The following is a 27,858-nucleotide window of genomic DNA, read 5'->3' as shown; positions in this document are numbered from 1 at the left end:
CCTGAAAAAAAAACGGCAAGACCTATATAAGAGTCTTCACTACGATCATTACTCTTAAACAACAAAGTCAATTTCACTCAGTTTGATTTTATTAACTCATGTGCGTACCCGATGAAACTAGATACACGATTCTTAATTTACGGTTTTTAATTGTAATTGTTTTACTATACTGCCATTTTCTGATAACTTACAAGTTCAAATAGAATATATAGTCAAAGTTTGATATCTCCCTCCGTCTCCATTTGTGAGTAACTGTAGTTAATTCTCCCAGATTCTTATCTACACAGATAGACTTGAGGTGTGGCGTCTTTTCTTTCTTCTCCTGGGCCAGTTTGTTCAGAAATATCTCCCTTCTCTCATAGGAGGAGAAGGCCACGTAGATATCACTTACTAAACTCCGCTCCTCACAATAGATTTCCACGCCCTAAGTCACAAGGAAAGCTTTAAAAGTTTACGATTGACATACAAAAGTACAACAGCAAAACTTTTCAGTGAAAAATAATGCAGACTCCGGAATACGTTTCCTAATTAATTAATGAGTTCGAACATTAAATAAGTTACTATACTTCGGGAAACGTGGCTTCAAAGAATAACGCTAAGATCAAACTTATTTGTAGTTAATTCCAAATTGTTAGCAATATCCGTTTCGGTCAAAGAACCTGCACGACTTTAATTAAACTTAAACTGTTCATTTTGATGTCGGTTTCAGTTCACTTCTGATTTCCACAAGTAAAAACCCTGTTGAAAAAACTAATAAGCCTAAAATGAGTTTTTGACCGATTAAATTGCTCAAGGTCACCGGCATTGCCCAGACTTTGATATTACCTATTAAAAAACCCAGTTTCGCATAAAAATTGAAGATTTGGCTATAGCAATAATGAGAAGAAGTTGAAAATGACACAGGCCAATTCAAAATAACGTTACGACTCACCGTGCTTTGCAGAGCGTATCTTCTTCTCAGTGCTCGTTTTATAGCTGTGATCTCAAATTTCTGCAACTCCGACTGAAACAGCACATACTCAATTCATTGCAACTCAATCTTTAATGCCAAAATGCTCGCAACAACTTTTTCAGATTACCAATGGCTTTCCTCATTTGGACATCAAATGAACAAAAAAGCACCGTTTCCTGGCCTACTAAATTGTTCAAGATCAGTAATGATGCAGAGCGAACAATCTCGTGCGTTTAAAAGGAAACTTATGAATTAAAAATTCATAAAAAATAAGTGCGCTCCCTTATTATTTCAGGAAATTTAGGGAAAATTTTAGAAGGTTTGAATGCAGTAGCAGATATATGGTTAGGTCAAGGTCTCAGGGATTAGATCCTGAATGCCCATAGTGTCCCCTTGCGATACTATTTTACGACATCCATTTTCGGTCAACCAGCCCAAAACTTTTTCTAAAGGCGCCTTTGGCGCCGATATACACTTAACTTGACCGGTCAGCACGCGCTACAAAGCCGCAATTTGTAGTTCTAAGCTTTCCAAAATGCTCAAGTCTTTTTTTTAAATCTGTTTTGAAAATTAATTTGCTTGGAAAACAATCTAATCTACCTAAAAATGGGAAAACACTTTTGAAACCCTTGAACCGCGCCTAGATGCAATCTGATATCAGATAGAATTTTTCTCAAAACCTATATTTTATCAAAGCACATACTCAAAAAGAAGAAACTTACAAATGCAAGTTAATTGCTCTACTTACAGCGTCGTTGATTGGTACGAAGAAAAGGTTCTTATCTGTTAGCACCATCAGTCCCGGCCTGGCTGTAAGTGGTCCTATACTCTTACAGTTCTCTTCTAGAAGAATGTTCTCGTTGCGGTCCAGCCTAATCAACAGATACGAAAACTTAATATCAAGAGATTTAGTCAATCGAAATTAATTTAATTGTCCCAAGTGTGCAGAAGAAGAATGACTCAGTTAAAACGTTAGAGAGGTTGTAAACCTGGGAAAGTCTACGCTCCGATTTAATTACGCTTGCCATTCGCAAGCGCAATCAAATGGAGGCTTGGCTTTTTGAATTAATTTTGTCTTTTCGAACTTTTTGCAACGCTAAAGTTTTGAACAAGCTTACCATTTCTTGTCGAAGTTCAGCATAGCCAATGCACTATCAACAATCGCTTCTCTCTAAAAGAAAAAATTCAGTAAATGAAAAACTAATTATAACAATTGAGAGTATATCATTCAGACAAAAACAAATAACTTCAGCTCAAAAAAACTTCAGGGAAATAACAGAGGGAAATAACTTCAGCTCATTGACATTGATGTTCTGCAAGACTTTTTTTCAGAAAAAAATTACAGAAAAAATAAATTATCTGCAATTCAATTGAAAATATTCTTACGATATGGTCTTGGTCGCTGACGGTGAGTTTTGAGGCCTCCGTGGAAGCCTGCCACAGTTTAGTTATTTGAGAGTAAAGAATATCATTCGAGCTACTGAAGATGAGCACAAACTCAAATCTGAAGTCCTCCTACACAAACAAAAACAGTATATGAAGAACGCATCAACCAAGCAAATTGGTGATTATTGTGCTCAGTCAGGGGAGCTTAAGATAGTCATAGCCTGACTCAACAGATTTTATCAGAAATCTTCACTTAAATTAAAGAAAGTTTTAGAAGAAGAAAAGTTTAGTTCACCTTGGGTTATTTTACACTTACCACAACAGAGGAGAATGGTTTCACCACTCCATTTTCGAGCATTAAAGTGTGTCTCTTTGACTCAAATATCCACCTGCACTCAATGGAGCCGTCACATAATGTAACAACTTCACTTCCAGGAACATTTTTCATATCCCGGTACAGCACTTTGACCAGTGCCGAGAGATCATTCGAAGGGGGTTCGAATACCACTGATTTTGAACATACTCTTAGTTTGGCACTGTGCCAATCTACCCCGTCTACTTTCGAAGTAACCTGACTTAAAGGTGTTGCTTGCACGTTAATTAGATAGTCTTTGAAAAACGTTTCACCGGGCTCCAGGAGAAGCAGACTGAACCTGAGAAAAGACAAGTTTTTCAAATCAGAACTTTTAGCTGTGGGAATTTCAACTAATAGATTGTTATAATTTTATGGGTAAAACAAACTAATTCAACGCCATACCTTTCTTTAGAGCCGAACTTGAACCGGCTTTTGTGAAATGCGGCATTCTGTGATGGAAGCATTACTCCCGCGCAGATAGCGCTATTACTTTGCAATCAGTCTTGAGTTATCAGTAAGCACATGCTAACACTTGCTTCCTTTACAATATATACACATTATCTGAAAAATCATCTCTTGGTTTGTAGTGATGAGCCAATTAAAAACAGTTATACGTACAAAGTGAAGAACCGTCGTTAAAATTTTATTGAACGATCAACAGGATGTACAAGAACTTGCAGTTCTATACTTGGATTTTGCCAAGGCATTCGACACTGTACCTCATGATTTTCTGCTCTGTTACGAAGATCAAAATTTTTGGAATTGGCGGGAAATTGCTGTCACTGATGTATTCATACCTCAACAACAGAAAGCAATGCGTTAAGATTGAAGACTGTAGCTCAACCCTAAAAGAAGTCACCAGTGGAGTTCCGCAAGGCTCAATTCTGGGACCGCTGCTGTTCTTACTTTTCGTAAACGATCTACCTGAAACCATGAATGACACAGACAGTTTTGGGTACGCAGATGACTTTAAGGCCATTCTACTAAATCAAACTTCCCTTGACACTGCAACTCTGAAAATAGAGAAATGGCTACATGAAAACAAAATGCAACCCAACATCAAAAAATCAACGCTCCTCGGCATCAAAGGTGATTTAAAAGCTAGTCTCCTGAACAAAAATCTTTCCTCGGTAAACTCACAGCGTGACCTAGGACTGATTGTGTCCAACAAGCTCACATGGAACGAAAATAGCTCTCGTCGGACATCCAAAGCAATTAGTGCTCTCTTCCAGGTTAAACGAAGTCTGACTATGAAAAGCAGTGTGACCACCAGGCTTAACGCATATACTGGGTATGTATTACCCATAGTAACATACGCATCCCAAGCATGGACTCCTAGCAGATGTGACATTCGACCAGAATGGCCAAAATGCAGTCTCTGCAGAATTCGGTATTTTAGCAGCAAGCCTTCCGAATTGGCGATTTAGAACGGATAAGGACGTTATTTGAACGATTAGCAAAACGGTGAAGGCTAGAAGATTCTGGAATTCTAATTTTTAAAAATTCGAATTATGACGTCATATTTCTGAGAAACGTCAGAGACGGCCATTTTAGCTAAAATAGCAGAAAGAAACAGAACAACTTTTATCTGCGATTGCGAACAGTACGAAAATCGAGATTAGAGAACGACAACAAAATACAGAATAGCAGAGAGCGTTCCGAGTTGCAACTATTGTGCTGTTACAATAGTTGCAAGGCCGTTGCGAACAACGGTGAAGGGTAAAAACCAGCCCTCCGAGTTAGCGTGAACCTGAGGTTAAGGAGCTTGATTCGCCGGATTCAAGAATCCGGAAGGGTCTCGGGACGGGAACTTTTATGAACTTGTATTGAATTTTAGCATCCTGTCATGTCCTGACTTGAATTTAACTGATATTTTGATTAGTTTTGACAAGGATGAGGTGCTAGGAGTTGGGGGGAAAGGGTTGATCCATCTTCGATGGAGATGATGATTTTTATCTACTGAACAAAAACAATAGTAATATAATAAGTAGTAGCCCTGTTTTTAGGAGTGACCTCGTGGTCTGGGGATACAGAGACCCAGCCATGAGCTCACTAATTTTGCATGTAATTCAGTTAATTTGAGCGTTCTGGTCGAAGCCGGAGAACAGTAACGTTTTTGTCAGCCTGATGTAAGAAAGACCACCGAAAAGTACTGGCTTGGTAGAGACGGTGAAAAACATGCAAAGCTCTGTTTAGACGCTAGCCAGTCGTCTTAAGACTTAGTTTTGTTATCCGTCGATATGTATCTTCCGGGCGAATGTTACATGTATGTTTTTATGGGGCTCCTGGGTGTTATTCTTTTTTAACATCATGACCGGCGGAACCGTTAACGAGCATTCCGCGCCGAGCGGATGCTCACATTAACGCCCTTATTAGGCCTAAACCGCCGGGGCGGAAGGGTAGTTCGGAACGCGGAGGCCTTCCGGATTGCCGTGAATAGTTTTTTAACCTAGTTAAGACCGAAAATTCACAAACCAGGAAGGGTGGGGGGATCGGCCGTCCCCTCGTCCCCTGAGCGGTTGGTGACCAAAAACACTTAAAGATATAAGTAAAACCAAACAAAAAGTAGCATAGTACCCAAGAAAAACAAAAAACATAAAAAAATAACCGAAAAAAACCAAAAACAGTAAAAAAAGTAAAAAATCAGTAGAAATCATCCCCCAGACAAGATGTGATTCAACCCCCCCGTTTGTTGTTGATAGATATATTGTTGTTACAGGCATTTATATCAGTCAGGATCGTTACGATCAATTTTGTGGCCCGTTTGTGAGGCTTGTACTGTAGGGTTATTTGAGCATTTAAGCACGTTAATGATAAATTGCGCCCAATCCGGAAGGGTCAGCTGATTTGCGCTCAATTCGGAAGGGTCCGGGGTGAAGACCGATCCGGCAAGCAGTACAGGGAACAACAGGAAGAGGCTCAACGACAACTACAATCGACTGTTGGGTATCGTTAACAAGTTTTGTATCCCTTTTGGTACAAAAAGTAAGATAGTAATCTGTGGGGGGCTCGACAGTGCTGCACTGTAGTGACCCTTCACCGAACTGCGAATATCCGAGTTAAGCACCTTAATTCGGAGATTAAACAAACCCGGAGGGGTATAGTATTCCTAATATTATTACTTATATAGCCTATATTAATAGTCTTATATCGATTTTCAGACAAAAACAACGAGAACTGACCGGTTTTTAGGGTCAAAATTGCGATATTTTGATCCCCCCACAAGTCGCGATTTTTGAGATATCGATATTTTTTGAAACGGAAAAAAGCGCTAAGTTAGTGTGTTACATCGTAACTGCACTATTGTAATAAGCAGAACCGGTTAACTTTAGTTCGGAAGTGGTTGGAACTAGTTGGTACAAAAAACCAAATTTTCCCATTTTTGATAGTAAGAAACGCTAAAAAATCAGAAAATTTTTTGAAATTTTTGAGTCAGGACAGTAAAAATAGTTGTTTGGACAACGTCCACTAGTGAATCTACAAGTCTTAAAATCCGCTACCCGAAAGCCTTCCGGGTTGCAGAGAAATCGAACATAACGTGTTTGATTTGGTGGATTCATCAATCCGGAGGGGTCCAGGTAGCATAGTTTTTCGCAAAATTTTTCTACAATAGCGTTTTAGATCGGGTCTTTTGCATTGAACTAGAAGAGTATAGGCCTTCTGAGCTCAGATCAATAGTTTTTAGGTCGAAAGGACCAGATTTGCGGAAAAAGTTAGGCGGAACCTATAAGAGAGAAAATTTTTGAGTTCGGAAAAAAAGACGTTTTGGTTAATAACTTTGGGACTACTGATCATATCGAGTTGATCTTGGTACCAATAGATCAGAAATTAGCTGAGCTTACTAATAGGATCAGAAATTTTTCGGAAAGGCGAGAGAGAAAATTTTTTGAGATTGTTTTTAGCAAATTACACAAATCCGGAGGGGTACACCCTTCACGTTTTATAAATTTTTCTGAAAAACCCTTATACCCCTACCAAAAGTTGATAGCGATTGAACTAAGTAACTTAGGACAGTTCTAGACAAAAAGGGAGGGCTGAAGGCACAAGACAATCATAATAGAGTCGAAATTAGGCAAGTGATAAGACCCTTCACCGTTAGTGTGAATTGTCAAATAAGTGCCTTAACTTCAATCCGGAGGGGTCTAGGAAAGGATCCTATACCCTTCCCAGTTAATTCAAACAGCATAAGAGCAACGCAGAACGTATCCGGAGGGGTATAAGCTGAAATTAAGAAAACTACGAAAAGCTACTTTGACAGAGCTAAGGGCTCCGAATCCGGAGGGGTCTACTTTCCACGAAACCGGAGGGGTCCGAATCCGGAGGGGTCTAATAGTTGCTAATTCGGAGGGGTCCAAATCCGGAGGGGTCTACTATTAACTAACTCGGAGGGGTCCCAATCCGGAGAGGTCCATATTCTGACAGTCCGGAAGGGTCCTATTTGTGCCAATCCGGAGGGGTATTATTTTATTAAGGACTTAGGTAAACGAAAGAAAGACCAAAAAGCGAGAGGTATTAGGTTATTAATAAACAGGCTAGGTATCAGTGACTGCACTGGTAACTTGCCTCTCAAAAAGAACCAGACTAATACAAAACAGGTCCGAACTCGGATATTCGCGACACTAAGTCTAAATTAGAAAGAGCGTGACTCATTGGTGTGGATTGAAACATAATACGTTATTGGGAAAAGTGACTGCCCTGAGGATTTTAGTAGGTCTAGCTCGGGCAGTCCGAAGGCAGATAGGTAACACAATACTCGGTGGGTGCAATAGACGCCCACTTGAGAAAATAACTGCCTTCAAAGTTTTGTCTGTTTGGTGCAGCACCAAGCAGGGGAAGCTTTTTCTTTAAAAGACAGGTTCGACTATTGTACTGCGACCGACTAAGAGTACAAGACACATACGTTTTTTTATATACATTCATATTGTGTCAATATATATATTTTTTTTGTTTTTGATTTTAAATCAACCTAAACTGTGCTTGATTGGGTAGTGACTACACTATCTTTTAAATTGACTGATAACATCATATTGTGCTAGTTTCCAGATCTTTGGACCGATAATCGGCTAGTGTGAATAAATTTTATACAAACTGTACTCTGACAACATACAGGGATTCGTGGTCACTATTTAATAGAATCGGGTGAAATTTATTGTGTTGTGTCATTATTATTGTTAATAAAACTATAAGGTCTCTAGCAATTGAGTCAAGAGTAGGCATAGGAAAGTGACAAATAAAGAATGAGTTTAGACAAGTCGAGGATACCAAAACGAGGTAATAGCTCTAGGAAATTCATACCTGAAAAGCAAAGAAAAACGATGACCGATCCTTTTGTGGATTGGATCAAGCGATCCCGGTCTGACAAAAGGGGGACGGTTTCAGGCAGAATGGTTGAAACGAGAAGTCAGAAGACCTCAGAAGAGCGAAGAGAACTGTTAGAAGTGGAGGTCAATACGGACCATACCATGAACGACAACCAGGGAGTAAATGGACTGGAAGGGAGAGGCAGAAGGCTGGCGAGTGAGTCTACTCCGGTAGAACAAGGCCATGATTTCGCCACTTCCACCGGGACGTTGGATCGAGAGGAGATGTCGGAACTGTCCGACATCTCAACTGAAGTAACGGCAACTAGAGGATCTCCGACAGACAACACTATGATGGCAAGCGGAACTGGAAAACAAACAACCTCATCATCGTTCTCAGAAAGAATGAAGAACACCTTCGGAAACATCTTTCCATTCAGCATGGGAGGAGGAGCAGGAAACGATGGGGAGTCCCAGGAGGAAGAGGATGAAGAGGAGCAAGGGGACTTTGGATCTCAAGTCAGCCTCAATAGTTCGATCCATGAGAGTGAGGCACACGTCGGAAGAGAGACTGGAACCATGGATAAATTTGGTGTAGTGACAACGATAAGCAAAGAGGCAAACACACCGGGCCAGTCGAAGGACTTCGCGATCAGGACAAGTTCGGAGCCACAACCTGAAGAGAGTAGAACCAGAGGGCTTGGCAACGCGTTAGCGGATCCTGAAATAGATAATGAAAAGACGTCAAGACAGAGAGTCAAGGCCCGGATCTCGACCAGCACGAAGCTACCTGGGACCGACAGAGTTACACCACCACTAGTGACGCCACTCATGGATAACGGGGCAGCACTAGAGGAAGCCTTAAACAACATAGTGGGCAGTTTAGGAGAACAAAATGAACAGATGTCGATAAGGATGAGTGAACTAGAAAGAGCAGTTCACATTGAAAGAGAAAGTCTGCGGGAAGAAATAAACCGCAACAGACAAGAAGTTGACAGAAGCGAAAAACGCTTGAAAGAAAGAACGGACGAACATATGACGAGGAACTTGTCGCGAATGACAAGAGAAGCGGAACAGAGGGAGTTACGCTTAAGAGCCGACATGGAGAAGTTAAGAATTCAACAAGAGCAGTCTCTTGGGTCTCTTGACACAAAGATAGATGCGATGATGGAGAGGCGAACTCAGGCTATCATGGATAGGTTGGACGGGCTACTAAGCAGCAAGAGTGGACCAAAAGAAGGAGAGCCGAACTCGGGAGGTCCCAGCAGGGAACCGAGGGTGAACTTCAATGAACATCAAAGGAGGAAGACGTATGGATCCACTAGAGGCAGGGGCAGTTCATCAGGCTATGCCACAAGGGGTAATACAGCATGGGGCCCGAACAGTAGAGCAAGTTCAACGGGGAACAGACAAACCTCGAACGAACGACCAACGCAAAGCACACATGCGACCGGGAGAAGCGATTCTGGCAACATGGGGCATACAAGCCCGAGGAGGAGTCACATGGGCCAAGCGGGAAACGCTCATGGTGATTCGGATTGTAGGGATGTACCGCACACAGAGCCTTCGACAAGGTGTGAGGACACTCAGGCGGGACACTCAAGGGATGCTACGGCAATGGCCACAGCATTTGAACCCCTGAACAGGTCTTTGGAGACATTCCTGACGCGGTTATCTAGAACCAATGAACGCAGTGAAAAGTCCAGAAGAGTCTTTAAGAAACCAAGATGCTACAAAGACGAATCTGATGGCTGTATTGATACCTGGATAGAGGTAATGAAGCTGCATTTCGAAGAAGAAGACTTGTCTGAGAGACAGGAATGCAGCGCGCTCACCAGCAACTTAGAAGGGACAGCCCTGAACTGTGTCATGGCCAAGAAACAGTATCAACGTGACACTGCTGAGAAAATCTTCGAAATCTTATTAAACCGTTTCGGATCAGGGGTGCAGGGGCACCAGGCGATGATGCGCTTCGAGAAACGGAGGCAGCGGGAAGATGAAACTATAGACAAGTTTCTCGATGATTTGGAAATGCTGAGAAGACGCAGCCAACCGGATGAGTCAAATCGAAGGATGAACCTGGCCGTAGCCTCAAAATTCATCGATGGTGTGAAAAACGATGAACTTCGTACGATGCTAGCAACGCATTACACACCACTATCAACTAATGCGCCAACACCGGAGGAGTTGAGACTCAAATCGAAAGAGTATCTATTGCTGAAACCTCCTTCGAGATCTGGATATTACAAGAACAATTATGGCAATTTTAACAACGGACCAGCGAACCAAGGGAACAATTGGTACAAACCGAGGGACGATATGGACAAGAGACGCTCTTGTGCTAATTGTAGTTCAACAGACCATCATGTGTCAGCATGCCCAGCTTATAAACAAGGCATGAAAGCAATAGGCTTTAGCCTCGAGGACGAAGATGCGTCAGAGTTGGAACATGAGGATTTCATGAGAGGAGTAATTGCGAAATTCGGCCCGAGGTGTTTCTTTTGCAACTTGGAAGGTCATTTTAAATCAGACTGTCCACAATTCTGGGATGCAGTGGCAGACATCAAGCATCCAAGGCATGAAGAAGCTTTATCAGGAGTGAAAGCAAGCAAGGCTCGACTTTTAAACGAAGCAGAGGCACGCAGGAAGGACAAACCTCAAGAGCTGGCGGCAAAGAAAATGCAAGCGGTAACAGGAGAAGCATGTGAACCGGAACCAGCAACTGCGGCCGATGACTTCAAGATCGATTACAAGGCAGCCGCAAAGGATGCTCTAAATAGAGTACAACAGGAACTGGTGACGAAAGAGATCGAACAAAAAGTGAAACTTGAACTGGAAAATGAAAAGCTTCAGGAGCAACTGAATACCTTCGAAGCGACGGAGTTCGAGGAGACGAAAACACCAAGCAGTTTAGATATGAAACTTAAAGTGATCTCCGGTAAGAGGTTCGGCATGGCGCCGCAAGGAAAGAAGATACAGTCGATAATCTCAGTGGCTGGACACCAGGTAATAAGAAATTTGAGTGAACCATCAGAGTTCACTTTAATGCATTTGGACACATATGCAGATTATCTGAGGCAGGTGGAGCCACGCACTGAGTCGAGAGCTGTGCGAGCACTACTAACGACGGGTGGCCCTCGCATGAAGAAACTTCATGGACGCTACTTGGAGGTCTATGGGCCGTATCAAATAATGCTGAACGTGGATGGAATCAGCATCTACACCAGGACTTACATAACAACAGATGATGACCAAATGGGGCAGATCTATTTGGGTGAAGAGGAACTCAAAGTCCGCAGGATAGGCCATGACGCCATGATGGAACAAGACGCGGTACATATTGGATATGAAGCAGATGTGACAGCACACCTGCTTGACACCAACGGAACAAAAATCGGAGTCACAGGGCTTCTGGACACAGGCGCGGTGGTGAGTGTGATGCCGATAAAAACTTGGGAGAGAATGGGCTTCACGCGGGAAGATTTGATTCCTACGAATCTCCGACTAGCCGCTGCAAATCGAGGAGCTATCTACGTAGCCGGAAGAACACCGGTGACGGTCCTTCACATGGGAGGACGGAACCTTTGGATGAGCTTCCTGGTGGTAGAGAATCTGGACGACGCCGACCAATTCATCTTGGGCAGAGATTTTGTCAGGAACTTTGACGTGATGATTGACTTAAACAATGGTCTAATACGGATTAGAAACCCGGACCGAAAGTATGTTAAGAGACCCATTAATAGGATAATAACAGATGAAAATAAGGTACCAGTTTTTTTGGATAGAAAAGTAAAGTTACAACCAGGACAAGCTGTAGTAGCGATTTTTAGAATGAGAAATTTAAATTCGTTAAGTGATAGCAAACAGGTTTGCTTAGTACCGAATCCAAATAGTCAGAGTTCGGTGATTTTAGGCCGGAGCTTCTCGGTAACGCGAAACGGACTGTGTGTCAGTGTGTTGTTGAACACACTGGACACCACGGTTTCAATCCAGCGTGGAAAGAAGCTTGGTTACGCATTGCCGATGAGGACCGACTATGAAGAGACACAAAACTTGAAGAAATATAGTGTGAAAGACTGTCCTTATCATGCAAATAAAGATAAAATCTTAAAGAGAATTAATGAATTAAAATCTATTCGTAAATTGTTTTCAATGAAATCCGAAACGGACGACGGCTTATCAAGCTGCTCGAATTTTCCGGAACGCCCCTCGTCATATGAACTAGATTCTGACAAACCGGTTTTGCCAGAAATAGAACATTTAAAAGGAAAAATAGGTGAGGGAGATTTTGAAAAATTGCGGGACCTCCTAGATCGGAACGCCGAAGTATTTTCAAAACATAAGGCGGACATTGGTTGCTGTAATTTCGTCGAACACGAAATCGAACTAGAAGAGGGCGCCGTTCCCCATAGGGAAGGCGCAAGGCGAATGACGCCACATAAATCGGAAGCGTGCCGAGCGGAAATAGAAATGTTGCTTGAATACGACATGATAGAACCCTCGAAATCACCATGGGCTTGCGGAGTAGTAATGGCGAAAAAGAAAGGGGGCAGCTTAGATTTTGTTGCGACTTTCGTTACTTGAACGCGGTAACGATTAAAGATGCGTACCCGATACCGCGAATAGACGAGAGCCTATCCAAACTTGGTGATGCAAAGTTCTTCACCACATTGGACTTGGGTTCTGCCTTCTGGCAGGTTCCTCTGCGAAAGAAGGACAGGGAGAAAACAGGATTCGCGTGCGAATTGGGGTTGTACCAGTGGAAGAGGATGCCCTTCGGCTTGTGCAATGCAACAGCAACCTTTCAAAGGCTGATGGCTCAGGCTTTGACAGGAGTGACCAAAAAGTACGGGAATCTCTTGATGTGCTACGTGGACGACGTAGTCATAGCGACACCAACCCTGGAGGATCACATTGATCGACTCGATGAGGTCTTCGGATGTATGAAAAGAGCAGGCTTGAAATGCAAACCATCGAAATGTGAAATCCTTAGGGATTCGATCAAGTACCTGGGAAGAATCGTGGACCGGCATGGTGTGAGGCCAGATCCAGAAGCAGTAGAGGCTGTGCTGACATGGAAAGCTCCTAGAACGGACACACAGCTCATGAGCTTCCTAGGGTTTGCCAATTACTACCGAGAATTCATAAAAGGATACGCGGACAAGGTGTACCCGATGCAGAAGCTGATGCGCAACAAAGGGAAAAAGTTCGAATGGAACGATGAGGCACAAGTTGCTTTCGAGAACATAAAGCGGGAACTGTGCGAAGCGCCAGTGCTGGGCATGCCTACAGAAAAGGGCATGTATGTTCTTGACACAGACGCATCGGTGGTGGCCATCTCAGGAATATTGCATCAAGAGCAAGAATGGAACGGAAGAACAGTCCTCCGTCCCATTGCATACGGCAGCAAGGTCTTGAGTGACACAGAGATGAAATATGGCGCACCGAAAGCAGAAATGTTTGCAGTAGTCACCTTCGTGGAAAAGTACCGTGCATACTTGGGGAGCGCTCCCTTCAAGTTACGCGTGGACAACAGAGCGTTATCCTGGTTGAAGACCTACTCGATGGATCAGAGTTATATTGGTAGATGGATAGTCAGATTGGATGGCTACCATATGATAATCGAACATAGGATGCGTGATAAACATCAGAATGCTGACAGTCTCAGCAAGAAAACTGAGTTCTATGAAAGATTGGAGCAGAAGCAGGCCAATCAGGCGGAAGTAAAGGAGGGATTCTCGTTTCTGGACGGGGAGACTTATGAAGCGCTTCCCTTAACGAGATGGTTGGATAAGTCTGGACATCCAATTCCAGGGCATCCTGAGTTACCTGTAGAGAAGGCAGCTGAGATAAAGATCCTGTCCAAGGAGGATCCAGTCCCCTTAGATTTGTTGCTGCGCTCGAACCTGGTCCAGCAAGAACTCTCTCGCATGAATATAAACAGCCTCTCATTATTGGATAAAACGGTGCAAGTCACACCACAAGTAATGCGGATGCTGGGTGGATTGTTAGAAAGAGAAGTGACCAGAGATGACCCCGAGTGGACAGCAGCAGTGGCATCGCTAACAGTCAGTAAGAAAGTGAAGATCATGCCGTCCAGACAACAGCACGAAGAGAACAAGAGGGATTGTAGGACAATAGTTCAGCAACTAGTATCCTCAATACCCCAAGAGATTTTAACCAGTACTTCCTACGGACAGAAAGGACGGGAGAGCGGCAAGCAAAAGAAAACTGTCACCTTTGTAGACCGGGATAAAGAGGGTGGAGTTGTAAAACAAAATCTGCTGCAAGACTATTTGTCCGGGGAGAAGGATAAGGAGAAAAACCAGCGATCACAAGATCAACACCCGGGACAAGGAAATTTGTCCGGGGAGTCCGAGATAGACGAGAAAATTCCTGATGAGAAACAGGACCTAGAGAACAAAGTTTTGTCCGGGGAGTCCAGATGGATGCGAAGGAAATACGGACATGATCTGGAGGAGCGTGCAGTCTCCAGCACAACACCTTCGACGGATGATAAGTCAGAAAGCTCGAGAATGAACACCTATTCAGACAGGGATTCGACCTCGGGATCAGAACTGTCAGAACTGGCGATACACACGCTACTAGTGGAAACTCGGGCGAGAAACCTGGACAGAGAGGTGTACCAGGATCCTGACAGTGATCGCTACCTAATACCAAGCGAAAGAGTCTTTGACAACGCAGCGGATGACTTAGAAACGATAGCGGTATCGAAACGTTCGATAAGCCTGTTGCGGCAGAAAGAGGTAGTCAGGACTGATCTTCAGCCGTTTCAACAAGAAACACAACCGTTGGCGAAGATTTGGTGCGTTAAGATGGAAGAAGACACACATCAGCCCAACGAGCTGAACAGTCAGATGAGAGTCATGAAGACGTACTTGAAGGCGAGATACAGACTCTCGGACCTTCTAAGGGCGCAGAGAAATGATCGCATGACAAGCAACCTAAAAAGGTGGATAGAAAACGGTGCACCTGACAAAGGTGACCTGGAAGAAGACAGCTATAGGATCCTGAGACAATACTTCATGCAGAAGGAGGGGAGATTATATCTGAACAAGGACGGGATCGTGGCTTGCAGGAGAAGAGAAGAAGACAAGGTCTTATACAAATATAACGCGATAGTGTTGCCGCAACTCTATCAGACAGAACTATTATTCAGGTCGCATGATCAGATGGGCCATCAAGGGATCGACAAAGTGTATCAGAGGATCCTGAAGCGCTTTGAGTGGCCTGGGATGAAAAAGGCATGCGAGAAATGGGTGACAGCATGTCTGTCATGCCAACAGGTCAAGGATCCTAGGAAGTTGCGATTTCCTTTACAATCAATTGAGTCGTCTGAATTCAACGAGGTGGTGCAGATAGATCACCAGAAGATATGCATGACAGACAGCGGTTACAACCAAGTCTTGGTCATGATAGATCACTTCACGAAGTATGCAGAGGCCGTGCCCTGCATAACTGCCTCAGCGGAAGAGACATGCGACCACCTGATCAATACGTGGATAGCAAGACACGGATGTCCAATGACGTTTCAATCGGACAATGGAACGGCTTTCGTAGGCGAGCTTACGAAAGAGCTTATGAGACGGTCACAGGTCGCTCAGGCTCACTCCACGACATACCACCCTCAGACGAATGGCTTAGTGGAAAGACAGAATAGGACGTTAGTATCGATGCTGAGAGTATATTGTTCCAGGTACATGACCGATTGGGACAGATACCTTCCACAGGTGATGGGAGCTTATAATAGCACGCAACACTCCACCACTGGAGTCAGTCCACACATGATGCTGACGGGACACGAGAAATCTTTACCCTTGACATTCTTCTACCCAGAGTATGAGGGAAAGAAAACATCCCCACAGGTCTACGTGAGGGATGTGATCAGACGCCAACAGGAGTTGAACGACTTGTGTAGACGAAACACTCAGCAGGCACAGGCAAGGCAGAGGAAAAGATTCGACAAGAAAGCAGCTGGTGCAAAGGCTTACTCGGTGGGAGACTACGTATGGGTATTTCAAAACGTTATACCACCGAAAGGGACAAAAAAGCTTCTGAAGAAGTGGAGGGGACCCTTCATGATTACAGAGGTGCACCAAGAGGGACGCTTTTATAGACTGAGTACTGGCCGAGCCGCCCACTACGAGAACATTAAGCCACACAATCCATCGACAGAAGACTGGTGTATACCTGCAGACATGGAAGAAGGGGATTATCTAATGATGGATCCTGCTTGTGAGGTCAATGAAAAAGGCACCAGGGAGAAGAACGATGGAAACGAAGTCGTAGAGGAAGGTACGGATACACCATTGGACCTGGATCCAAACGAACAGATCGAAGTGGACGATGAAACCTTGCCCTACGCAGAGGAAGATTGGCAGGAATCCGAACAGACAGAGGTTCCCAAGAACATGGAACCAGATCTTCCGTTCACGATGCAGACTCGTCAGAAAGACGGGACGAGACTAAGAAAGAAATACAATCCTTACGGTGACGACTTTGTAGTGGATAGGATAGATCTAAAGAAAATAGTGGAGGAAGTAGTGGGTTTAGAGGAAATAACAGTGTCACAGGACATTGACATAGTCGATGATCACAACGATGAGTGGGTTGACGACTGGTCGAAACCCGAGGTGGAGTTCGACGATGAGCAACAGCAGTCAAATGAACAAGACCTGACGAACCTGCGTGTCTTAGAGTGGCTGAACGAAATGACATCAGACCCTGAAAAGACCAGCGTTACGATTCAAGACGTAGATCGCGAAAGCGCGAAATACATTAAGACCGAACGAGATGATCCTTCCTGGGCTGCCCAGGAAGGACAACTTCTCATTCCAGCTTCTAATCTTGACTTAATAACCGGTATGCGATCGACGGGGACGCCGATGGATATTTTTGTCCGGGGAGTGGGGGTAGGACTTACCCACACTGAAAACTTGATAATAAAAAAATTGAGAATAGCAAGAGAAACAGGAAACTTAGAAGCAGAAACAGGTAAAGAACCTAAGAAACCTGACATAGGCAGGGTAGTTGAGTCATATTTTAATTTACCAAATGAATATTCTAGTAACATAATACTAACAGACAGTGATTTCATACTCACAAACAGAACATGTGCGGTAGCTATCACCGCAGACATGAGTTTTAGGACGGCGCTAGCGGCAGATTTTAAGAGGGAATATAAAAACGTGGAATTCCTTTGGAAGCAAAGACCAGGGATAGGGGGCGTAGCAGCCTTACCCCCGGCGGTGTCGCAAATACCGGGAAAGTACTTATGCTTCCTGGTAACGAGGGCGACAGAGAAGCAACACGTGGACCCAGAAAATCTAGTCTTGTCTTTGACGAGGCTGAGGGACTTCCTTGTGGAAATGGACGTGAAGGAGCTTTCGCTTCCAGTGTACGATCCAAATAGAGGAAGACTGCATCCTCGGGAATTGTACGCGCTTGTACACGTGATATTCTCTGATACGAACATACAAGTATATCTACATAAGAAATATTACTTAAGTATAGGCTGAATGATGTGCGAGAGGGTGTTAGGCCAAAGGACCAAGTTGCATGTAATATGTGATATGTGTGTTATGTTAGGTTATGTTATGTGTTAGGTTATTAAGATCATGGGTAAGTAGGGGTTAGTGACTATGAACAACTAGATGACGATCTTGGGAATAGATCCAAAGTTTGGACTGTCCAATCTTAGGTCGAATTCCAAAATTTTAGAAACCAATTGATTTTAATAAATTTTAGGATAAATATCTTTTTATCTGAACTGTCTTTAAGCAGATTTTAACGATGTATGTTAAGGTGAAATTGACAAGTGTGACATTCGTGATTTCTTTTCTAGATCCTGATTGATCATTTAATTGCTCACTTGAGTCAAAACTTGAAATCGAAATCAAATCAAACTTGGAAAGAACAGTATGGACAATTTCAACCTGGATGAATTGATGGACCTGGCAGAGGCATATGTAGGACCGATGGTAGATGCGATCTATCGTCGGCTGATCGAACGAGACTTCGCTCTGGAGGACCCAGAGGTGGTCATGTTGCTGACCGCCCTGATTAACATCTTGGGGCACGACAACCGTGGGGACCGCCCCACGGAAGTCCTGTTGATGGCAGCATATGGAGAAAGAGGAGTACTAGACCGCCCGAACATGAGAGTGATGAGGTGGAGAAACGGGGCTCTCTCAGGGAGTGACTTGGCGAATGAGCCTGGGTTGGGAAGTTCTAGGACTTACCAACCAGGTGAGATGCCAATGCCCTCCAAGCCCAAACCTGGGCTGACGAGAATGCATCAGGAGATGAACAGCGAGGCGACCTCGTCTGGTTCACCACTGAGAGTAGCTGTGCCACCAAAAGGGGCGAAAGTAACACAGAAGGTTCAGACGAACCAAACCATACAAGATCTGGACGAGATGAACGATCAGTTGAGAAGTACGAAGAAGGAGTTAGACGATATGACGAAGACCATGCTGGCGATGGAGGAAGACCGGGACATGTGGAGAAAGTTGTTTGAAGACTGCAACAAAAAGCAGGGTCAAGAGATCGAGCGCTTAAGGCAGGAATACAAAGAGCGATCGGAGCAGGTGGCGTTGACGACGTCCATTGAGAAAGTGATACCTGCAAGGGATATTCCTCGTGGGCAGTCCCCGATGGAGCTCTTGACACCTCGAGAAATGAGTCAAACAACGGAGACACGGCTTCCAGCAGAGACGAACCGAGTAACAATCCCGGATCCTAGTGACACCTTGGGTGATCCCGTCGTAGAACAGACAGTGAGAAAACTGATAGAGACCGCTGGACGATTGGTCGCTAACAAGAATGCACCAGGTTCCGGGGTGACTGCACCCTATGGAACGATTGACGATACGGGCAGAGTACAACTCTCCCAGACAATAATCAGACAAGGGATAAGTGACGTGACGCCACTCAGGGGGAGTTCGAAGATCACAGAGAGAAAAGTAAGGAAGATGCCAGCGAAGAAAGTGTCTCGTGTAATGGACGTGCAGAAGAATAATCAATTAAAGTATAATTTCACGGGAGTTCCGGAGACAGATCCGAGAGCCTGCTTCAATCGAGCTACCTGGAGCCCGGCTGTGAACCTGCAGCAACCACCACTCGGGACATCTCACCTGATATTGGGAGACAGCTTAGTCCGAGTGCTAACGAATTTGAGGACCTCATGGGTCACCACGGTGATGGCCTTTGGAGGCGCGACAATTGCCCAATTATACCGGATGGTGGAGCTGATGAATCCCGGGAGGATACCCAGTGTGATGATATTAGTTGGGACGAATGATATCTCCAGAGGATCAGACGAGCAGGAAGCACAGTGGGAATCAATGATGGTGTGTTTGTTCACCACTCTCTGGCAGAAGTTCAGTTGCGCGGTACTGACCGTTTGCACGGTGCCAATGAACGCAAGAAACCTGACAGCATCAGGAAGAAGGCACAACGAGGGAGTCATGAGATGGAACAACATCATAAGAAACCTAGCAAATCGAAATGCCGGAAGAATGATCCTTATGGACATCGAACACGAATTGAGAGCCATGGAGCAAGCCAGACTGACTTCGGATGGCATCCACTTTGACACAATCGAGGGACAAGCTTGGTTGAATCGAGTCTTCCAAGAACGGTTGGACGAGTTAGAAGCAGAACTCTCTGACACAGGAGTACTGAAGGAAGAGGGAACGGTGAATGATACGGTGATCACTACCTTTGTGCCTCCTACAGTCCCAGCCGCAATAAATTACCGGCAACAAAGCTCCAGCGAATCAGGTCGAAGAACTGACGTGCAGGATCGGTTGGGAGAAGCACCGACGAGGAGGACAATTCATCCTAGGAGAAGGATAGGACCCGTCAACCAACCAAACGAAGGAGTAGCAGGCACGTCCAGATCAGACACTATATCGGAGACAACGAGTAGCAGTCGAGAAGAGAGACCGAACAGAGGCTCATTGTTATGGTCTAGACCCATGCCGTCTCCCTGGCACATATACAAAGAAGAACTGATGAAGCTGGACCTGCAGAAAGTAAGCTTCATCGAGGATGCAAGGAGGATGCTAAATGGAGCGATGCTATCCGTCAGCAGATTATACTCAATAACCGGCGTAGACTGGTTGATAGCCGCTAGCATAAATTTCAGCTCCACGACAGCCTTAAGATTTGCTGACTTGGAAGGACTGCCCTCCAATAACACAATGGGACCTGTGAATGCAAGACCGTTGCAGGATGTCAGATTGAACCATGAGGAGAGGAATCGTGAGGAAAGGCCAGGAAGATTCCTGACGGCGAGAGCGCCAATTGGACAACACGTGAAGATATTCAGGCAACTGACGACACCACCTAGTCATGTGAAGGAGAGAGTATACCCAAAACAAGTGAACCAAGATGGTGATGCCCAGAGGTATGGCGGATTGACAGCAATAAAGAAAGATGAGAGCATCTTCGCCGCCTACGACAAAGCAGAAATGAGAAAGGCCAAGATCATGGTAGTAGCGAATTCAGAGTTCGTGTACACCTCTAAGTCTTTGTTTTGGCCGGACGTCATAATGCTGGCCGCAGTTGACCTAGACCTATTGCAATCAGTGTCATTGGCTATAGGGGTACAAAGGCAGACAGAAATGAACCCGATAACGATTGTGTTTGCTGGCATCAATGACCATCTACACAGTAGAGGTTTTCTGAGCAGGCTCAGAGATCCTGCAACAGCAGAAAACGCAGTATGGCCCGCGATAAAAGACATCCTGGAGTCAATGGGTGAAGTGGTAGACGCGACAAAGGAGGGAACATTCAACAAAGTGACGTTGAGAGTAGTATTTGCGTTGTCTCCGGGATATGCATATCTCCCGGATGGACTGAAATTTGTGTATGCAATGGTAGCCTTACTTTCGGAGGGAAAATATGATGTGATCATATCAGCCCCGAATCGCATGATAGAAATGGAGAACCTGAGGCCACTTAAGGCTGAACTGCCTGCAGTATGGTCAGATATCTCAAACGCGATGAGAGGGTTCAAGGACCACGCGCTACACATGTTGGTGTTAGACGAAGTGCTGGGGTTGGAACTGTCCAACTTCAGTCGGCAACTCAAACTGAAACCAGGAATAGATGACGACCATCGAGTGATTACGGCAATGTCCAACGACTTGTGGTTCCGAGCAATGGAAGTGGCGAGTGAAGACACGAGAAGAAAGAATTCACTGGAGACGAGAGCTCATCTGGAAGCGATGGTGCTGAGAACCAAGCCGGAAGCAAACCAGTGGCTACACCTGAATCCGAGAGTAGCGGCATTGGGTGCAGATGCTTTTCAGCAAGGCCCAGTAATGATCACTAAGATATACGCCTACTTGTTGAAGGAGGTGAACCTGGCGGAAAATGCCGGAGAAAAGACAGCTGAGTTCGTGAACAGAATGTGTCAGATTACTCTGGAAACCTTCTGGACCCAGGAAGTGAAAGGACAGGAGGGATTTGAAAGGACAGACAGCATGCTAGAAGGGTTGGGAGCCGGATGGACCGCGTCCTTCTTGGCAAAAGTCTACCCGAAAGTCTCGCACTACTTGATAAAGGAATTCCTCCAAGCGGTAGTGAAAGTATCGATAGTGGAATTAATAGCCCTGTTTGTGACATTTGGAGCGGAGAATTTCGTGAAAGGACCGGTGATACTGCTTACGGATGGAATACAGAACCTGCGACTAGATGGACTTTTGACATTGATCGCAATAACCCACGGAAACTTGGGAGGGCTGATGAAACTGGCACGTTGTCCAGAGCAGATGAAAGAGAGAGTGAGGAATCTGGATATGAAGAAATCCACAGACTCGTGGAACAAAATAAGAGACCTGAGACACACTCCTATCCAGTATCTCTTGCAGCAAAATCGCTTTGGAACCGGAGAAGACGAGACAATTGAAAGAGAGGAAGATGTTAGACGACATGTTGGAGGCATGCCGCTGTTAACAGATTTGAGCTTAGCTATGAGAATCGATCCCTTGGCACTGATCAGAGGAGTCACGGAGTTCGTGACAGTGATCTATGGACCAGCAGTCACCTTTGCGTTCCCTGACGTTAAAGTGGAAGCATATAGGAGGTCGGTGTTGCACCTGAACCTCATATCGGCAGTGGACGGTAGTACACTGAACTGGTGTGAGCAGCACGCATTGCGAGAGCTCATGAGTGAAGATCTGTTATTTGCGAAAATGTCGGAGCCAGAGATGACAGTCATCAATTTTGACGATCACTTCTGTGACCGCATGGGAGAAGTAGAAAGAGGGCACATCGAGGTGTTTCCAAAGCTTTGGAATCTGAGGCCCTATGACAAAACGAATGGCGAAATGACCAGAGTGCCTCGTCTCACAGCAGCGTATCACAAGGTGAGAGAAGAGACGAAGGACTGGGGCGATTACAAGAAGCTACCCGAAGCAATCCCTGAATTCCCTCTGATAAGAAGGATGTTGCTCGGAGCAGTCTCCGTAGTACAAACTCCTAGGTTGAGAGCATTCGAAACCAATGAAAGGAGAGTAGGGAATTTCTCGGCGACGATGGATCCATACTTCGTGGGGAGAAATGCCGCCGTGTTACAGTACACACGATTTACGTACACGGATCAAGCGACGAGAAGGCGAATAAGCAACGCCGCTACTCCCAAGCCTGAAGGATTTGATGAGGAATGGAGACGACTAGGCTCAGCTCCAATGAGGATGAGAGGCAGGACTGAATTGCCTGAAGCCTCAGTAATCCTGACTAGTGTGAGAAAAGAGATGAAAGTTGCGGGAATATTGCAGACGAGAATTTTCCTAGCACCCTTCGGCTGCGAAGAAACTAAAGTGGTCCATGGAGAAGAGGAAGATAAATCAGCCGGTACATTGCTCATACCGAGATTCCAGGAAGAAGCTGATGATGACAAACAAGGACCATCGAACTCGAATGGGGACAAGTCAGAAGGAGATGACGGACAGGGTGGAAACCGTCAGACGGAAGAACCCATGCAACAAGATAAAGCTGGTGGGGAAGACGACAGGGCATCGACAGGAGGAACATCCAGCCTGGATTTCAATATCTTCAGTGATCTTGAGAATAATGCAGACACGTTGGAAACGACTGAGCCAGCGGATGAAGGCATCTCGACACTGGAACCTCCGTCAGCCTTTGAGGAAATGAAACGGAATTTGCCGGAGAGCAGCTCTCCTGGCAATACAAGAAATAACGATCAGAGAATCCTCATGGAATCACCTCGGAGGAGAAGAATAGAGGCCTCAGCCAGAGTACCTTTCTTGGGAACGCTACCCGAAGAAGAATGGGAAGTACATCACCGAGACCACGAGAGTAGGACGGGATGTAAGCTGGACAGAGTGGCGTTCATGGAAGAAGTCTGGACTGTGATTCAGAGCTATGGGACCCAGTCCATTCTCAAAACAGGTCTCAATCAACCCTTGATGAGAGAAGTACTTGACAAGCTTGATGAGTGTGAAGGGAGACTGAGTGAGTTATTGATCGACTCAGCCACTGATGAGAGTGAAGCGAATTCTCCCATCAAGATAACACCGCAGGACAATGAAGGAGAGGTGGTGTACCTGTCAAGGACCAGGAGAGGAACGATGCGATCGAAAATGGTGATTGATAAAATCAATGCGATGAAAATGAAGTTAGGCAGCAGAGTGATGCCGACGAGGATTGGAAAGACGAAAGTGGATTCGGAAATATCGATGAAAGCTGGTAACTCAGCGAAAAGAAAACGAGTTGAGGAAGTCATGGATTTGGGGCAAGGTGATTACCAATTGTCTGGCACAGATAGAATATTAACTGATATAGCGATGGTGCCACCCATTCTCATGGCGGGGTTAAAGTCAACTGGTTATAAATCCAAAAGGAGTGACCGCACTCTGACTGGAGCGACTTTAGAAATGGAAATACTCAGTCAATGTGGAGAGAGTAAAATGAGGGACTTCAAGCCATCTCCCATGAATCATGGAAAGGGAAGTGTTGCAGGACAACTAACACCAGTGGAATACAACAGACTGACAGTGTCTGAGACAGTGTCGATAGATGAACCCACCGGTGGATACATGGAGATGTTGGAATACCGAAACTCGGCTAGAGGGCATGTAATGGCCCTGGAAGAGGAAAAAGCCATGGAGGGTTATCTGGAAACAATGTTGCAAGGCACCACCCTCAAGCAGAAGGCGTACGGAACTTTGGCGTCGTCTGACATACAGGCGGAGACGATCGAGCAGTTGGTGAGCCTTCCATGGAAAGCAGTAGTATTGAGGTATTTCGAAGAGGAAATGAGGACTACGCCAAGAATACATGCTCTCGTGGCAGTACCTTACGTAAGGACGGAATTACAACTCAGGCTCGTCTGGTGCATGATGGGACTGACTCGCGAAGAATATGATTCAGAAGAAAGGAAGAGATCAAAGGAGGAAAAAGTTTTCCTTATGACGAATCTGAGGGATCTGATAGTCCAGGAGGGAGCAGCAGTAGCGTGTGCAAAGCGGAGAGACGCTCTCTGTTTCATTCGATTCTTGATAGAGCAGATCTCAGTACCTGCATTAAGCACTTGTGTTAAAATGTTGAAGGAAGGCGATGAGCGAACGAAAGCCATGTTCTTACTAGCAATGCTGGATATGCAGCAAAGTAAACCGATGAGGGTGAACATGAAAGAACCTGAAGAATTGGAACCCATGAAAAAGATAGACGAGATCAGGAGATTCTCAAACAAGGAGTTGAGGCTCACTAAAGAATCTATGGGAGCATTGCCGAAATCCAGTGAATACTGTGGACCGATCAAGAAGAAGTCATATAGCTATGTATCCGGGATTATAGGGATGGCATACAATCCTTTCCTGAGTGAAGACATACGTGATTGCTTCTTTGATTATGAGCAGGCGGTGTTACTAAGATTCTGGACGTCCAGAATTGTGACGACTGAGAGCGTTAACAATCCACAGGCCAAATTGGGATTGGTCTTGGAAGAAGAGGTGACTGCACCTTCAGTACCAAAATCCGACAAGAGAGTGGAATTTGGGTTGGGATTCTCAGATGAATTACTGAGAACGAGCTTGATGGCAGTGTGGGAATTGATGAAGCCATCGTGGTGTCCTAGTCCCAACGCTGACTCAATATTACGGGCGACACAGGACATACAGAGGGAACTGAATGTGGACTGTAACCTGCGTGACCTCAACATCATATATAATGTGATGACAACAGCCTCTAAGAGCAACGGAGAAGATGGAGTGGAGTTGCCTGGCTGGGGACCAGAAGACTGGGTCAAACCTGGTAGCTGTCTGGCGGAAGTCTGTGGACTAGAGGGTCACGTTTGTGGAAGTCTAGACTGTGTGAAAACCCTGGAGAAACAACACAAGCAGTTGACGGTATTGTTTGGAAATGTAGTGATGAAAGCAAGAACGGAAAAGGAACTGATAGCAGATTGCCATGGAGGAACCGATGTGAATCTAGTGACAGCACTAGGATTCTACAGCATGTTTGGTTCTTTAGAGTCACTATTGAATCTAGAACAGAAACATGAGATGGTCACAGCCATCAGCGTAGAGGTATTCCCAGGAGTTCTGCAGACTGAGCAGAAGTATATAGGAAAATGGAGGGAAGCAATCGAAACGGAGATGAACATCAGACACAGCGAAACTTATTGTAGACCATCAGGAGCACGATATTTGGTGGGTTCAACGTTGGCTCCAATGTGCAAGAGCAGATACCCTGTACATTTCGTGGCTGTGGACGTGAAGAGCACAAGAACGATCGTGGATCAAGCTTTCTCAGTGCCAAAGTGCGTGAGATTGGCGAGAATGTCTGAAAAGTCTTACGAGTTACTATGTAAGATGTTCTCAGCAGTCCCAGAAAGAACCAAAGAGGAGTTGGAGTCAATACTAGGAAAGAAGTTCATGGGATATGTGAGCGGGAACTTCAGTGACTTCGAAAAACAGAAACAGAGAGGATCAACTGTCTCAGATTACAATGCAGTAGATGAGAATGATGAAATCCACCGAGTGATGATGGAAGTGGAACCATTGCTGGAAGCTTCGGGAAAACGTAATTGGAGGAGCATCATGTTGACACATGACGAGTTTCCTTGCCACTGCTTGCTGCAGACCTGGTGGTATCCCAAGCGTAGTAATCTGGTGTTGATCTGGGACTCTGGAGAGCTGCTCTCCATGGGTTTACCAGATTCATCACAGCCCATAACAATAGTGATAGTGGGAGTTATGATGGCGATACGATGGCTGGAAGCTCATGTGAGAGAAAATAATAGACAGGAGGCACCGACGAGAGAACAATTGCAGAAATTAGATTGTCTAAAAGATTTAGATCTTTTTGAGACAATGTGCAAAGTTCTAAACATTCCGATGGAAGTGAAGAAGATATGGGCAAGAAAACGATTGATGCCATGGTTCAGAGCTAACATGACTGCATGGTTGTACGAGTATGCGAAAAAGCATATGTCGAAACATGGCAGAGTGTACAGTGAATATCAGCTGGACATTGGGGCAGGAGCTTTCAAGCGAGCTTTCGTGACCCATCGGAATGCAGTGACCACCGCTGTGAAAAGAATTTCCAGGACGAGCGAGCGTAGTGGAAATGAGAAGGCAGAGATGCTGAAAGAAGATTTGGAAAGAAACGTGGCGTTGTGTCTCCACAACAGCTTCTGTAGAAACAGAGAATCAAACGTGGATCCCCTACCTTGCTGTAAACAGAGGGTGGAAGAGCAGAAGTGTTGGAGGACGGCTTCCAACAGCGTCAGGATAGTCAATGACGTGCTACAAGACACGGAGACCGAGAGTGCAGAGTCAGCGTCACAGGAGGAGGAAATGGAGCATTGATGAATGGTCGAGAAAACAAGAGGCAACAAGAAAGAAAATTAGAAGAATTTAGAAGTTTTAGAACTTCTAAACGACGAAAAAAGAAGAGAACAAAGGGATAGTGAAGAAAAGTTAAAACTCAAAATTGTTTTATGTGTGTGAAAAACTCAAGTGAGAAACCAAGCAACCAAGTTGTAATTGAAAACTGAAACATTTAAGTTGAGTTTGGAAATTGTTGCATTTATAAATTTGCATTTTGGTTTTAGTTGAAGTGGCTTTAGAGACACTCACTTATTATTTATTTAGAAAGGCTTGAGGGAAGAGTATATTTAAATATTCCAGCCTGCATGATTGTTTTTAATCACTTAGGAAGACTGATAACTTTGTGGTGACATGAAAAACTTGAGTAACTTCTTGAGGAGGGAGGTTGTTGCATTGTTCTTTCTAACCACAAAGTTTCTTAGTTTTAATATTCAGGACAATAAACAAGCAAGATTTCCGAAGGGAAGGAGCATAGTAGGATAATTTTAGCTTGTTGGTTGACAGGACTGTCCTGCAAGCCAACACCTTTTAAATCTGGGAGAAAAAGTTTCAATCGGGACATTGACACTGGAAGTCAGAAAATATGTTTTATCTTAAGTCATATCCTCAATGTGCAGATTAATGAAAGAATTTGAAGGCTATAGTGATGTAGTATGATGCCATTTATATTCTGCAGTGAGTTGATGTGACGTAGTTAAAAGTAATTTCGTGCATTTTGTAAATTCTGTTCGATGACACTGTAACCATTTAGAACATTGTGCGATTCAATGAGGACATTGACCGGACTGTCCGGGGAGTATGTGACATTCGACCAGAATGGCCAAAATGCAGTCTCTGCAGAATTCGGTATTTTAGCAGCAAGCCTTCCGAATTGGCGATTTAGAACGGATAAGGACGTTATTTGAACGATTAGCAAAACGGTGAAGGCTAGAAGATTCTGGAATTCTAATTTTTAAAAATTCGAATTATGACGTCATA

At 44.6% G+C, this 27,858-nt stretch overlaps 2 protein-coding genes across 2 annotated transcripts in view; one reads left to right on the top strand and one right to left on the bottom strand.

Annotated features, from left to right (window-relative positions):
* The window catches only part of LOC134853420 (BEACH domain-containing protein lvsF-like), a 51,130-nt gene extending 47,880 nt beyond the window's left edge, over positions 1 to 3,250 (bottom strand). The window contains exons 1-7 of the mRNA XM_063869418.1: positions 3,096 to 3,250; positions 2,655 to 2,991; positions 2,339 to 2,467; positions 2,071 to 2,123; positions 1,701 to 1,824; positions 932 to 1,003; positions 192 to 424 (exon numbers count right to left, since the gene is read on the bottom strand). Coding sequence (XP_063725488.1) covers positions 192 to 424; positions 932 to 1,003; positions 1,701 to 1,824; positions 2,071 to 2,123; positions 2,339 to 2,467; positions 2,655 to 2,991; positions 3,096 to 3,157 — 1,010 coding nt within the window. The 5' untranslated portion in view covers positions 3,158 to 3,250. The remainder of the gene's footprint in view (positions 1 to 191; positions 425 to 931; positions 1,004 to 1,700; positions 1,825 to 2,070; positions 2,124 to 2,338; positions 2,468 to 2,654; positions 2,992 to 3,095) is intronic.
* LOC134852828 (estrogen receptor beta-like) overlaps positions 1 to 27,858 on the top strand; it is a 488,151-nt gene that overhangs the window by 231,714 nt on the left and 228,579 nt on the right. The window lies entirely within an intron of this gene.

The sequence above is a fragment of the Symsagittifera roscoffensis genome, chromosome 8 (assembly GCF_963678635.1).
Source record: "Symsagittifera roscoffensis chromosome 8, txSymRosc1.1, whole genome shotgun sequence".
In the NCBI taxonomy this organism is placed as follows: domain Eukaryota; kingdom Metazoa; phylum Xenacoelomorpha; order Acoela; family Convolutidae; genus Symsagittifera; species Symsagittifera roscoffensis.
The sequence above is the reverse complement of the archived record's forward strand: the minus strand, read 5'-3'. Positions and strand labels throughout refer to the sequence as shown.